At 44.5% G+C, this 14,391-nt stretch overlaps 2 protein-coding genes across 5 annotated transcripts in view; both read left to right on the top strand.

Annotated features, from left to right (window-relative positions):
• The first annotated feature begins 348 nt into the window (after nt 1-348).
• On the top strand, nt 349-2,519 carry HARBI1 (harbinger transposase derived 1). The gene is made up of 2 exons (XM_009481887.2): nt 349-1,131; nt 1,713-2,519. Exons 1-2 carry the CDS (start codon nt 462-464, stop codon nt 2,087-2,089), a joined length of 1,047 nt encoding a protein of 348 aa, XP_009480162.1. The 5' UTR covers nt 349-461; the 3' UTR covers nt 2,090-2,519.
• Nucleotides 2,520-6,048: 3,529 nt separating this feature from the next.
• Nucleotides 6,049-14,391, top strand: part of AMBRA1 (autophagy and beclin 1 regulator 1) — a 137,260-nt gene continuing 128,917 nt past the window's right edge. For 3 of the 4 annotated variants that reach the window (XM_075712464.1, XM_075712466.1, XM_075712467.1), the window contains exon 1: nt 8,310-8,328. The gene's annotated coding sequence lies outside the window, so the exon portion shown is untranslated. Of the gene's footprint in view, nt 6,158-8,309; nt 8,329-14,391 lie in introns of those variants that run through there. The other variant, XM_075712465.1, reaches the window with a different exon arrangement.

Raw genomic sequence — 14,391 nt, forward strand, 5'->3', positions numbered from 1 at the left:
GCCCGGCGGGCTGTGCCGCCCGCCCCACGGCAGCGCGGCGTGGGGGGGGGGGCACCCGCGGCTGCCGGCGGTTCGCGTCTCTGCCGGTCGGGCTGTGAACGCGGCCCGGTCGGCGGTGACCGGGGATGGTTCGCAAGCGCGGGAAGCGGCCTGCTGTGGGGCACCAGCCCCCTCCCCGTCACGGGAAGTAAATTCCTGTCAGCGCCAGGCCCCCTCCCGCCCCGGCGGGGCTGGAGAGGCGTCAGCTCCGCAGTGAGCCCCCCTGCTTCGACCCCCGTGCTTTTAAAAGCAGATGCAAAGAAGTAAAAGGATTTGTTGCATAACCTGAATGGTAACGGAGTCCGAAAGGCTGCCCGGTAAAAACCATCCTGAGTCTCCTTCCCATTTGGTTTATGCAGGTGAAGGCTCTGGGGGAAGCTCTGTAACGGAGGAGCCCCAGAGGACGCCCCCGGCCATTAGCCATGGCCGTACCCATTGCAGTTCTTGACTGCGACCTCCTGCTCTATGGCCGCGGACACAGGACTTTGGATCGCTTCAAGCTGGAGGATGTCACGGATGAGTATCTAGTATCCACGTACGGCTTTCCCCGACAGTTCATTTACTACCTGGTGGATCTCCTGGGAGCCAGTCTCTCTCGCCCTACGCAGCGGTCCAGGGCCATCAGTCCGGAGACGCAGATACTTGCTGCACTGGGTTTCTATACCTCCGGCTCCTTCCAGACTCGCATGGGGGATGCTATTGGCATCAGTCAAGCCTCCATGAGCCGCTGCGTTGCCAATGTAACCGAGGCATTGGTGGAAAGAGCATCACAGTTTATTCACTTTCCTGAGGATGAAGCTACCGTTCAGAGCCTGAAGGATGACTTTTATGGGCTGGCAGGCATGCCGGGAGTGCTGGGGGTGGTTGACTGCACCCATGTGGCAATCAAAGCGCCAAATGCTGAGGACCTGTCCTACGTGAACCGAAAGGGTCTCCATTCTCTGAACTGCCTGATGGTGTGTGATGCCAGAGGAGTCCTCCTGAGCGCAGAAACGCACTGGCCAGGCAGCCTACCCGACTGCACGGTGTTACAGCAAGCAGCCCTTACAAGCCAATTTGAAACCGAGCTACATAAAGACGGCTGGCTACTTGGTAAGTCAATTTTTCATCGTTGTTTCCTGTGGAAGGTCTATTATATGTTCGCTCCTCTTTAAGTCTAGAGCCTCTGGGCGCAAGTGATACATTTACTGCTGATTGCTTTCCTGCAGATTCCTTGAGCGTTGCAATTCAGTTTGGACGATCCTTCTCTCAGAAGTCTAGAACAGAAACTTCCCATCTGTGTTTCATGCACTCTAGTTATTGTATATATGAGCTTACATTAATTCTGTTAAGACCTTGTTTTCAGTATCCTACACCTTTCTAAGCTGAATTATGCAATTTTTAATCCTATGTAGGGTTCTAGTCCAGCTGTCTTTCATTGTATTATGTAGTAAATGAATTCTCTTAAAACGCCTCCATGTTCTTCCAGGATTTCCCTGGGTGAAACAGAATGTCTTTATTTTGTTGTTTGTCACATTTGTAAACTTGCATTACGTGTTTTCTCATGCCTTCTGTTTTAGCCATAGAAATAAGTTATTCTGTATCTGCAGTACCAGAAAACCGAAGGTGAAGAGCTGCAATCTGTGGTTAACTGTAGGTATGTAACCTGTCCTCCTCCTTTTCACTGCTAACAGGTGACAGCTCCTTCTTTCTCCGCACGTGGTTGATGACCCCTCTGCATATCCCCGAGACACCTGCAGAATATCGTTATAACATGGCGCATTCTGCCACTCACAATGTCATTGAGCGGACGTTCAGAACCATTCGGTCGCGTTTCCGCTGCCTGGATGGGTCCAAAGGCACCCTGCAGTATTCTCCAGAGAAATCCAGCCACATCATTCTGGCCTGCTGTGTGCTCCATAACATCTCCCTGAAACACGGGCTGGATGTGTGGTCTTCCCCAGCCACAGGACACATGGAACAACCGGAAGAAGAGTATGAGCAAATGGAATCAATGGACTCAGAAGCCTGTCGTATTCGTCAGGAGCTTTTACTTACTCATTTTAGCTAATGTTGTGACAGAGGGAAGGCTTCTAATGGTTCATCTGGGAAGATATACACAAGAAATATGCCACTTCCTCTTTTTAAGTTTGAAAGGACTAAGCAGATGTGAGATGAGGAGAAATTTTACTCTCTTCATTTCAGGCAGTATTCTGAATTTCTCCCGATCTCTCCAGAGATGCAATTTAATTGCTAAATTTTTACTGTTGTGATGCTTATAGACTCCCCTTTCATCTGATTTAGAGAACAATGACTAATGTGAGATCAGTGGAGAAACTTGGGAAATTGTCTTTGATAATTATGAAAAATCTGTAAGCCTCGCACTGTTACACAAAGCAATAATTCTATGCCACTTTGTAACTGAAAACATTTAGGATTGATTTTTAAACAGTATTTCACATAAATTAAACTTCCACGTGGACTTATGTCTACTCTGAATTCATGAGCAGCAAAGCAAACATTTATCTTTTCGTTTGCAGGTATAAATTCTTGCTAAATACTATTTGCAGTTTTGCACGTCTTGCAAAACCCAGCAATTCCTCTGAAAGCTGACAGCTGTGTTCTGGGAGGAGTCCGGCTTTTTGCTGGCTACACACTAGTGCTTGCACATATCTAGAAGGTCAAGAAGGGTTGAACATTTCTTCTTTCCCAAACAGACTGGAGATGTTAAGCTATGGTTGACTTTGTCAGTTACTTAACAGTGAATGTCAGTCTAGTTCTCACTAGGTATGTCTGCCACAACAGAAACTGTCCATAACTACTGATCTTGTTGGCTGCTGTAAAAGAAATGCCAAGGACTGGCTGGGTCACAAAAAATTGAACTGATTGCAAAAGTTCTTCATTTATATCAGAACTGAGGTACAGAAAGGCTGCTCTACCACTGCTGGCAATCTACCTGTTTGGTGGAAAAAGATGACTAATGCACGCAGTTGTTGCTGGCACAGGACCAGAAAGTTTCCTGGCAATGTTCTCTTTCCAAAAGATGCAAGTGTTTCCAAGGATCTCTTGACAGCAGTCTGAGAAAATTTTGTTTCTTAGATTTTTATTGTTTACTGGGCAGTAAATGAAACAAAAGTGGTAGGGAATGCAGAATGCTGCAAAAATGTAGCTGCTTAAAGTAGCAGTGCAATCATCTGGCACGGCAGGTCTGTATTCTTTTAGGGGAAATGAGCCTGGATCATTCCCCACAACTGAAGAATAAGAAAGTGTGGGACACGTTCCTACGTGTAGGATGGAGATGCAGGATTAGGTATAGTTCTGTCAGGTTTGCAATGGCATTAAGCAGTTACTATCTTACAGAAAACCAAGCATGCTTTATGATGTGTTAGCAGCATGTTTTCATAAGCCTTGATGAGAACTGTTACATAATACATACAACAATCTGAGATAGAATTCTACTTTCTTTACATATCTTCCCATGAAGTATCATGTAGGAACTACTATTGCTCACTGTGGCAAAAACCCTGCTCCTTTTACCTAGGAAGAAGCAGACAAGCATTGTTTTCTAAACCAAAGCATGTTTAAGGTAAGAGTTGCTGCTGTACGTGGTGCCTGATGGCTCATAATCATATCTGACAGACTATGCTAAAAATACTGATCTTTAGACCTGAACGAGCTGCATGGGTGACGCTAAGGTCAAATGAGACTTGGACATGTGTAGGTACAAACACTGTCATGTAATAACGAGCTGGAGTTTCTCAACTAATGCTATGAATAGCTCTTCTCGGCGTGTGCTGAGACCAGAGCGAACTCAAAGTGGAGGCTTTTCCTGGAACACATTTGCTGCTGGGTTTTGTCTTCCTTCAGCCACTGTCACCTTTGGTAGAGTTTAATTTCGAAACTGATCTCACTGCTTATCAGTTTGGGCAAAACCTGCATCAGGCTGCACCAGACGAGACCAATCCACTCAACAAAACTACTGTTCTTCCTTGAGTCAGATGTCAATACCCTTTGGTTCATCTGCAAAATGGAACTTTCTCATCTAGAGATGAGTTTGCCCCATGTACTCCTAACCAACTTCTTTCAAGAAGATCCGTCTAGACTTTTCTCTTTTCCCTCGGGTTTAGACAATATTTAAATTTGACAACTTGAGATTCATGTTTCTTTTTTGCTTTCCGCCTCCTCTGTACTTTTCACCTCATCTCGCCAGCTGCATTCTGGAACACTTACAAATTTGTGCATTGTCAGAGCTTTGAAAAGTAAGGTCTACCCTGACCATCCACGGAGGATGACAGTGACTGGCTGTTCCAAGTATTGCAGTTTTCACTACTTGACCAAGTTCCTTGTAAAATCCCATCACCAGCCCTTTTCAGTTTTCCTTTAAAGTACCTCCTTGAAGAGTATGCTGCAGGCTGCCTTTGCTCCCTCCATTCCTGTGTATTACAGCAAACCTCAAGCCCTAAACTTCGCCTGCCCAGGCCTTTTGACTCTTTTCCCCTTTTCTGACTTACTGGTGCAAAGCACCCTGGCTTGCTTAGATTTTCCTTCCAAAAAACAAGTCCCTCCCAAGGCTCTCACTTCTGCAGTATAGACAAGGCAGGAATATACAGCAACTTGTACTGTTGTCTCCCTCGGGCTTCTCATTGTGCGGTGCCCCTCTTCCAAAGGGGCTACATGTGCATTTTGTGTCTTCGCCACCTGTGATGTGGGAGAGCAATACAGAGCAATAAATACTAAAACTCTGCTGTTTCAGGAAAAGAACCTTTTCAGTTACCTCTCATCTGATAACCTGTATCTTTTTCTCTCTAAACGCGTTTCACTGATACCATATCTCTTTTCTTGCCTGTTTTTAATTATGTTTTTTCCACTCTGTCAGTCTTGAGGGGAAAAAGAAAAAAAAAAAAAAAAAAAAGACACACGAGACGTGGAGAACGTGCTGTAGGGTGAGACTTAATTAAAACAGTCTACACGAAAGAGGGAGCAGGGCGCTGCCCGCCCGAGAGGCCTCCCCGTCGCGGGGTGACGGCGAACACCCGCCGTGCCAGGGGCTTCGCGGGGGCGGGCCGGGGCCCGCCCGGCGCACCGTAATTTTTCCCTTGACCGGGTGCCTGGCACAGCGCGGCTCCCGGCCCCGCAGCCGCCCTGCCCGCCGGGGAGCCCCGGGCACCCGTAGGGGCCGGCCCGGCAGCGGCAGCCACCGCCACCCCTCGCCGCCCTCCGCGCTCGACTCGTCTCGCCTGCCCTCCGTCGCCCCCGGGCGGCCGCGCGGAGCGCAGCGCCGCACGGCACGGCGCGGCGGTGGAAGAGCTCTGCGCTCGGCTGGCGCTGCCTGGAGGCGTTCTAGCTTCGGCTGCTCGGGCCTTGGTACCGCTCTCGGCGCTGCTCTTCGGGTCCGGCTCGGCGCTCGGCTGGGTCGCCTGGCCGGAGCTCGGAGCGGCGGCGGCGACGACCGAGCACTGGGGGCCGCTCCTTCCGGGCCCGGCCCTGGCCCCGGCCCCGCTCCGCCCGCCCGGCCCCGGCCCTTCCGCACCAGGTAGGCTCCGGGCCTACGCGCTCGGCCCGGCTTCAGGCCAGGGCCGCGCCGCCGCTGCCGCCCCCCGGGCGGGCGGGCGGGCGGGCGGGCGCGGCCGTCCCCGCGGCGGCGCCCCGGAAGGTGGCGGGCACCTGCCCGCGCGGGGCCGCCGGGCCGCGGCGGGCGGAGCGGGGCCGGGGAGGGGGCCGGGGCTCGCTGCCGGCGCCTTTGTTCGGGAGCTCCGGGACCGCGGCCTGCGGCGGAGGGAGCGCGGAGGCTGCCGCGGCGACGGCGGGCCCCGCTCCCCGCGGGCCGCGCTGCCCCGAGCCGGCCGCAGCCGGCGGAGGGCGAAACCCCGGGCGCTTGCCTCCCGCTGGCCGGCCGGCGGGGCCGGTGGCGGGGGCCGGGAGGGAGGGGAGGCCTCCGAGGAAAGTGGCTGCCGGGTCCCGGGGAGCTGCCCTTGCTCCGCGGCCGCCCGCCCGCGCAGCGCCTGCCCCGCCTGAGCGCTCCTAAAAACCGGATTTTTTAAATTCGAGCTTGGGTGCCGTGAGCTGCCCTCTCCATCGCCCCCTTCCCTCCTGCTGCTCCCACGGAACAGGCCGGGGCTTCCACGCACCCGCGGTCTGGGTAAGGTCAGGATGTGGTTTCGGGGCTGCGGCTTTGAAATAATAAATATTTTCTGGTTTTGTTGTTTTCCGGCCTTAGCCAAATAAAATGTGAAGTAAGCGTTGTCTTCTCTATCTCTCCTTCTGGTTTTCATCGTGTGTTGCAGAACACTTGCTTGTGTAAGTAGTATTTCGCATGAGATGCGTTCATCTGTGCCTCTAGGACGATGACACTTGATTTCTTCCGAGGGAGCATACCCAGTTAATTTAGCAGTTATAGAAACAGTTTTGTTTTCACCTACAGTATTTCTCCAGACAACACGTAAATTTCTGTAGGGTTCATTGAGTTTTTTGAGATTATTTCTGATCGTGTTAGTACCGTGCTTTCCACTGTCTGTGGAAAGCAATTTTTGCAACACAATTCCTGCACTAAAACAGTATTTCATTTTCAAGCCATGTTTTAGATGGTTACACACAATTTTTCCCAATACATGCTTTTACGGTATCGTTCTGTTGTAAGAGATCAATTCAAGAATAGCTATTACCTACATGCAGGCTAGTCCTCAGGAAGATCAGCTGTACGAATGTAGAGTCCTTATAAATAAGTTCAGGAAGAGTGCTCAGTGCAGCTCCATTTTCTCCTCCATATGAAATGTTCTTAGATCTTTATATAAAAACTCAGTGTGTTTTTCTATATTTGTCCTTGTTTACTGCTCCACCCAGTTTGGTGTCCTCTGCAAATGTCATCTGGCTTCTTTGCCTTTGCCACTCCCATCCTCTTTCAAATTGCTAATGGGAATGTTAAAATGGGACCTAAGAATGACCTGCTGGTAATGTACACTTACTGCTAATCCATTGCTGGACTGTTTAATTTTGTTGTTGGGTCAGTTCTCAGAATGTGTTATGGGGTTAAATCCCGGCAGATCTGAATGCCTCATGGGTGACGTAGGCAACAGTACCTGAAATTGCCTGCTAAATTTAAAATTCTTGTTTGCATTCTGAAAGGCTGCCGTAATGCAGTTTCTGACATTCATAACTCTTCAGTATAGCTTGCTTACTAGTTCTGTAGTCCACAGTTGGTGTTGCTGTGGATAAATATTTCTTTTTTAAATTGGTCCATTACAAATAAGTGTCTTGTACTCATCTGTTGATTTGTGGCAGCGTGGATGTTAATGAGTATCGCAGTCCATTAACATTTATATTTTTTTCTAATACTTGGAATGAAGAATATATTTGGATCCAAATATCTGGACTTGCCTTTTCAGTTTTAGTTGCTGGGGAGTTTACGCAGAATGTTTACTTTGCTGACAGCTTTTTCTTAGTTTTCTTTCTTTTGCCCTTTTCTGAGTCATAACTGACCCTCTGGATTCTTGTTTGGTTGTTTCCTACTTTTCCATTTTCTGTGCAGCACTTTTGACTTTTATGCAGCTATAACAACCAGTTATAAAGAAGGCAAGTAATGATACTGTCTGCCAGTATCCCTTTGCCAGAAGTTAGGGATTTGAATACTTACTCCTTTTTTTTTGTGTCAATTTTTTATGAAACTTCTGGAAAGTAACTTCAGTATCTTTTATGCCATGGTTAAAAAGCTAACTGAATTCAAGGCTCTTACAAAGGTATTGTTGATGTTAATACCTACTAGTATTATTAATACAAATAGCATTGAGGTACTCCCCCCCCCACCCCGCCGCCACTGAGTTTGTATTATTGGAGAGCTGATAAAGGGCACAGCGCACGTTAATAGTTACCTTGTGTGTTCTGTGTTAGTAGCCCTGCACTAACCTAGCAAGAAGGGTAATAGAAACAAAATATTAGTGAGGTGAGGACAAAAGAATTGTGGTTTGCAAAAGTGAATAATGAGGTGATGTGTGGAAGAGGATTAATATTAACAGTAGTCGCTTAATGAAAGACCCGTTGATTGGATTGCTTAAAACAAGAGGAGACCAACTCGTCTGCCTCTCGGGATTTAACATTGGTTGTTAAGAACTCTTGACTAGGATTGTTGTCTAGTAACTGTTTGTTGTTTCCAGTTTTTGTACACTGTTTGTTGAAGGTGCGCAGGATGATGAGGTGCCAGGCCTGAGTGTGGAGAGAGTCGTCTTAATCTATGTGCTCATACAGCTCCACTTTGAACGTTCTCAGTGAGGTCTTTTGGGCTGTCCCAGCAGTGTGATTCCTGCTGCCCTCTTCCTGGTATGTAGCACTAATTCTCCACCTTGAGCAGCACAGAATTGCCAAGAGGAGTCTCTGACCCGTGTTTTGAACACTCTCCCCCCTCCCTTTATATTTCTCCCACAGTCTCAGTCCAAGGCCAAGAAGGGAAAGGGTGTCAAGAATTGGCTGTGTTTCTTTGTTCAGAGTCTAAATCTTCTTTGTCTCCCACCTCTTCTTTAGTTCTGATACATCTGTGCGTGAAGACTTCAGCTTCTGTATAGATAATTTTTGCTTTTTGGCTTGTTACCTTATTTGATTACTTCCATGTGAGCAGGAAATTATATGAACTGCGTTTTTTAAAATGTTCTTGCTTCCAGTTGCTTTTTCTTTATTACTTGGATAAGGTGCACATGCCTTAAGTGCAGCCTTGAATGCATAAAATACTTTGTCTTCATCTTGTGGATACCCAATGCTGCTTCTGCTACTCTGTAATGTTGGTGCTCCCACATTTCTCTTGCGTGTATGATGTCACTAGGGGGCACTTGGCTGTGGCTTTTGAGCTTGAGGAACCTTGATGTGACTTCTAATGTGATACTGGGATTTTGAATTGAAAATTCCTTTACTTTCCTATCTAAATGAGAATAATTCTCATAAGGGGTTAATCTGAATGCTCTGTCACTCTATTTGTCTCTCTATGTATTGCTCTAGTTCTCTCTGTCCCTCATTTCCTGCTGCGTACAGTACTTAGCAAAAGATGCCGTGGTCTGAATATGGAATTGGGGAAACCAACTCTTTAATTTTCTGGATCTCAGTTCTGCTGTTTGACTTATCTTACAGCTTTGTGAAATGTTACTTATTGTCTTCCTATCTTCTGGATTGGAACTAATACCTCTCTTCTCAAGAATTCACTAAGTTTATGTGGAAGTGGTAATAATAGTCATGAAAGTGCTCCATATTCTCATTGGTAAATGAAACTATCAGGTTCCAGACACAGCTGATCACTTTTATTTTTATTACTGTCCTCCTATATTTACCATTAATTTTCTGACCTTTAGGAGTTGATATCTGCAAGTTTCTCTTCCACTTCCTCATTGTTTTGCTGTAAATAACTAGCAATTTAATTTACTTCTTTTGACTGAAAAGTTCTCTTAAGAGTATAATAGCTCATTTAATCCAGACCAGGAAGACAAATTAAGATTCTAATGGCAGTCAGCTCCTTGTTGCAGTCATACAGGATCTTGAAATGACAACGTACTATTGACATCTTTGTAATGTAATTGAATTTCCTGAGCTGTTTTGTTGTTTCAATTTAAAACATGGCATTGAATTTTTTAATCATGAAACACTAATACAAGTTATTTTTCTTTAGGAATCTTGTTCTGATTTATGTGGAAGCACTTAGAGCTATGGATACAACTTAGAGCAGTGTATCTAGTTCATCTGCAAAAGATGTGCTTTGGAGTTTCTTTCCAAATCTCTCTGGCCTTAATCAAGGGAAAACTTCAGCTTACCGAATAATACTTTGGGGAATATCTTAAAATCTTTGAAGATTAAAACCCAGGGCCATATAATGAAAGTGCCTTCATGGTATTAGTTTTGGACGCTGTTGCATAGCTGCATCATAAACTTACTTTCTCTCCTTCTAAGGCTTTTTTAGTGGTTTTTTTTTTTTTTTCATATTTGGGGGCATTTAGTTGAAGACTGGCTCTGTGCTCTAATGTCAGGAATCCACATGATTCCAGTGTCTTAAATTAGGCTGCTTTTGTTTTTTTTTTAAACATAATCAAGGGCACAGAAGTAGAAACAGCAAAAGAATGGATTCTAGTTTTGCTTTTTTCATTGTTTTGATTAATCATGATTAAGATAATTGTTTGTTATACCTCTGTGGACTATTTTTGTTTGTGGGTTAAGCTTGTTTAAAGGTTCCAGTGTAATGTAACTTTATTTCCAATTTTCTGTTAATTTAGATATTGCTGCAAGATAACTTGAAGTTACCTCTATGTAAAATGTTTTCTGGGGTTTGTTTTGTTTTGTTTTTAATCCAAGAAGAGCTAAAACCTCTGAGAATGGTCATAAAGCTCATATGGAAGTACCACAAATGGAATTAAGGGAAGACAAATCATGTTGTTTGAGGAAAATTTAAATACATAGCTGATCACGTACATTGTCAGAAATTCATGTGGCCCTGTCGCTTAATGCTGAACACAGTCCTGTTCCTCCAACACTTGTCATAAATTTTGATCCATGGAACTATTCTGGGTATGAGTCATGTCACCGTTTTTTTACTGATTTTGTTGTTGTTATAGCATTGTTCAAATTCCAGTGCTACATAGTTCGATTACTTACCAAACTAGGACTCTTGGAGTTGTCTTGTTTGTTTAGCTGAGTTGATGCAGTGCAAAGAGGGCAAATCAGCTTTTTTGTTTTGGTTTTGTATAAACTTTTTTTTAATTTCACTTAGTCTTTCAGGTGGAGACATGAAAAGGGTTAGCGGGAATGGCAGGACACTTGATATGAATTGAATCAGTATTTTTAATAAAACTGCTAGTAGAATTCAGGTTTTCTATCCGAGATAGCATTTCTGGGGCTTCTTACATGGTATTGTCTTGTACAATTTAGGAAAATGTTGGCATCATAATCTCCATATTGCAGAGGCAGGGGGAAACTTGGAGTGTAAACAAGGAAGGGAACTAGAAAGTCCCTGGAGCTGTGTGACTGCTGACATATAGTCCGAATGATATTTTAGGCATCTGGTTTGTTCTTGGAGATCTCCCGTCTGTGGGTCTCAGAACCAGCTTTAATTGCTTTATCAATGAAGCTCTGGTAAAAGAAGGAGGGGCTGTGTAGTCTGCAGTCTTTGGCAAGATGATCTCTGGCTGTCTTCAGTATGCACGATGTTTTCTTCTTTGTTCTTTTGAGCTCCTGAAAGCCATAGGGGTCTTGATAAAGCAATTTGCCTCGATATTAAACTGTGTAAAATACAAGGGAAACTGATTTGTTGTAGAAAATACTTTGAGGAAATAGCATGCCTTGTGACTACAGCCTACATGAGGATCACTGGCAGCGAAGATAAAGCATTTGGGCTGTGCCACTGTATACACTGTTTTCACTCCTGTCTGATGATTTTCTGATTGTTCTTGGAGAGCCACATGTACAATAGTGGGAATGCTAAATTACTACTAATATTTATTGAATTACTAAGATTTATTAAATACAATAAGAAATACTCTTGAACTCTTTAATATCTTGCTGCTGTTCAAAGCCTGGGACACTGCAGTTTAATTTGGAATAAATGAAATGCTTCATTGTTAGCGCTGGACACTTCTCTTAAGAACAGACATTTTGAAAATGGAAGTTACTTGTTTGCAAGATAGGTAGGCCCATGGTCAGAGCAGGGATAGTTCAGAGTACTAAAAATCTGTTTCTTTTCTTTTCTAGAGACCAAGTTCTGCTTGTTTTTTTGCAGGTCAGTGACATGCCTCATTGCTCAAAACAGTTTTGTTTTTGTTTTGCTGGTGTTTTTTTTCCTCCTATCTGTGTTCTTTTAATACGAAGTATAAAGCTTGCACTGGCCCATAACCTATGTGGATCATACCCGCTTTACACTCAATGCATTTTGGAAGTCTTAAAACTTGACAAAGGGACTTTGAGACAAACTACCAGCACATGCCTTTCTCTTCTCTGATCTTTTCTAGGGAAGCTTATACATTGCATTCTCTCGGTGGATCCCAGATTGTAAAGCCAGAGACAGCTTTTTGTTTCACTTAATGTTGCCTCTTTCATCATCAGTCACCTGAAATCTCTTTGGGCAGCAAAATTGACTGAAATTATTTGGACATTTGTATCTTTTCGATAGAACTCCCATTGCAAATAGCATTTACTGATTGCAGCTTTTTTTTCTGTTCTTTTTAAACGTTGGTAGAGCTGTTTACACTGTTTCTTCTGTACACACACATCAGGAAAGGCTTTTAGTGTTGCGCTCAGCATGCAACCAAGAAGTCCTGTGGAGGGGCAATAGATTTGTAGTATGAGAGCTGAAGGCCACATGAAATAACTTTTTTTTTCCCCAATGGAGAATTGACTAACAGGAGGTAGTATTCCAATATTATTCTTTGTATCAAAGCCAGCTGTGCTTCCGGAACGGTGGTACCAGAATCTCCACAAAATTAATAGCCCCAAAGATGTTGGGGGCGGGGGCGGCGGCGCAGGATGGGGCATGTTAAGAGATGGGACCATCATCTTTGTAAAGTGCTAAAGTTTCTTAATTGGGATGGTGAACCACTTCATAATGCATAAAGTATCTTGATGTCCTTTGTATATGGTGATTTGAATGTGCTTCTTTTTACTCCTCTCCCTACCTTTTTGTCAGTGTTATCATGGGGTCCTGTACCACTATGAAGTATTACCAATTTGCTGCTTCACTTTGGTTTTCTAGAGGTTCATCATCTGTAAAAGTGACAATTACAAGTGAGCTTATATTGCTCTTAGGTTGGGAATTCTTAAGGCTTCTTCCATGACAGCTGGCACAGAGCAAGTAAAAGGCTTGGGGTTGGGCTGTGTAATGCTCTTTCCAAAACTGTAAACAGCCCAGCATGCTGTCCTGAAATGCCCTGAAGGGAGAAAACTGTTAAGAAAACAAAGCTGCCAATTATAGAAAAAATTCTGACTCTCCACTTTCAGAATTTCTGTGGTGCCCTGGACCACATCCAGGGCATCAGCTAATCTTCCAGTTGTTGGACTCCACTTTTTGATTAAAAAAAAACCCAACAACCCCCAAACCCCATCACCCCCAACAAGAAGAAAACAGAAAAATACCAATCGTTGAGTAGTTCCTTGTTTTGGTGGTCAGCTGTTTATCAGTTGTGATAGCATGGGTATTTGTAAGAGAAGCTGTTACTGAATCAGTCCACCACTTGCCTGGACAGGTTTGATCCAGTGAGCTGCAAGTTTTCTTTATGCTGAGGCCTGAGAAGTGTTTTCAAACCCACTGCGTTTCATTTAAACTTTGTTAGTTGGATGGCTACTGAGTAGCTATGAATATTTTGTTGGTACTTCCATGGTTTATCTGCTAATGGTGTTTAATAACATGCTGTCATCATTCGGCTTCTTATATTTGAGCAGAACGTTTTGAGTTGGTGGGTATCTCTACTAGATTAGAGAAGGAACTGGCTCCTTTAAAAAAGCGCCCCCCCCCAACCGCAAAAACCAAAACCATCAAAAAAACCACCAAAAATGAACATATGATCCAATAATAAGGTTAAAGGCTTCCTGCTAAGGTGGACAAAGGTATTGCCCATGTCTACACTGGATCTGTTTCTCCATTTGAAGGCTGCTTTGCCCATCTGAAGTGTTGTTGAATATGTCACCAGTGAGCGGAAGGCAGTTACTGTATTCAGGCTAATTCAGATAAAGGAGTAAACTTTCCCTTTATGAGGCATGGTAAAGCTTGGCCCCCAAAGGGATCCAGGGTAATACCGGAATGCCAGCCCCACTCAAGAAGGATGCATTCAGTGTTTTCTGAAGAGATCCCAGCTTTTAAAGTGTTGAGCAGGTTAGCAGGGTACTGTGTATGCATTTGAGCCCTGAGTCTCTTTTGTTTTCTTTTCAAATGGGATAAAGAGGTGAGTCAGAAGAGGCTGAAAAAAAGGAGGGACAGTCCCTGAGGGAAAAACATCAGGTTCAAACACGCTCAGGAGGCTCACATATGAAGTGTTTGTTATAGCCAAATTAGTTCAAGAAATCAGTACACATCTGCAAAGATTTAGATAAGCTGTCTTAAGGTATGTGCTTGATTTTATATAGTGAAGATGACTTGGTCTTTCTGTAAGGTGAATATGAGAGGTTCACTAACTGTAGTTGTAGGTGTTATCTGTTCTTTATTTTACGATATGTAAACTTGCCTGTGGCATAAATAAACGTAAAGATGTTTGTTAAACCTCTTGATTTCCTTGCTGCTATTGTACTTCAGGGAACATTAGTCTTTCTGATAGGACTGAAATGTTCCCACGTTGTCAGAGCTTGTTCTTTCTCGTGAGTAATTGGGTTATCCTGCTTGTAAATTATCAGGATCTCTTAAGTTAATTAGGTTGTTTGTCCTTTACA

Source organism: Pelecanus crispus, chromosome 6 (assembly GCF_030463565.1).
Source record: "Pelecanus crispus isolate bPelCri1 chromosome 6, bPelCri1.pri, whole genome shotgun sequence".
Taxonomy (NCBI): domain Eukaryota; kingdom Metazoa; phylum Chordata; class Aves; order Pelecaniformes; family Pelecanidae; genus Pelecanus; species Pelecanus crispus.

Excerpts from the sequence above, each read along its gene's own strand:
- HARBI1 (XM_009481887.2), top strand. The coding sequence starts at position 462 with ATGGCCGTACCCATTGCAGTTCTTGACTGCGACCTCCTGCTCTATGGC. Across the intron at positions 1,132-1,712 it reads TAAAGACGGCTGGCTACTTG|GTGACAGCTCCTTCTTTCTC; the intron begins GTAAGTCAATTT and ends CACTGCTAACAG.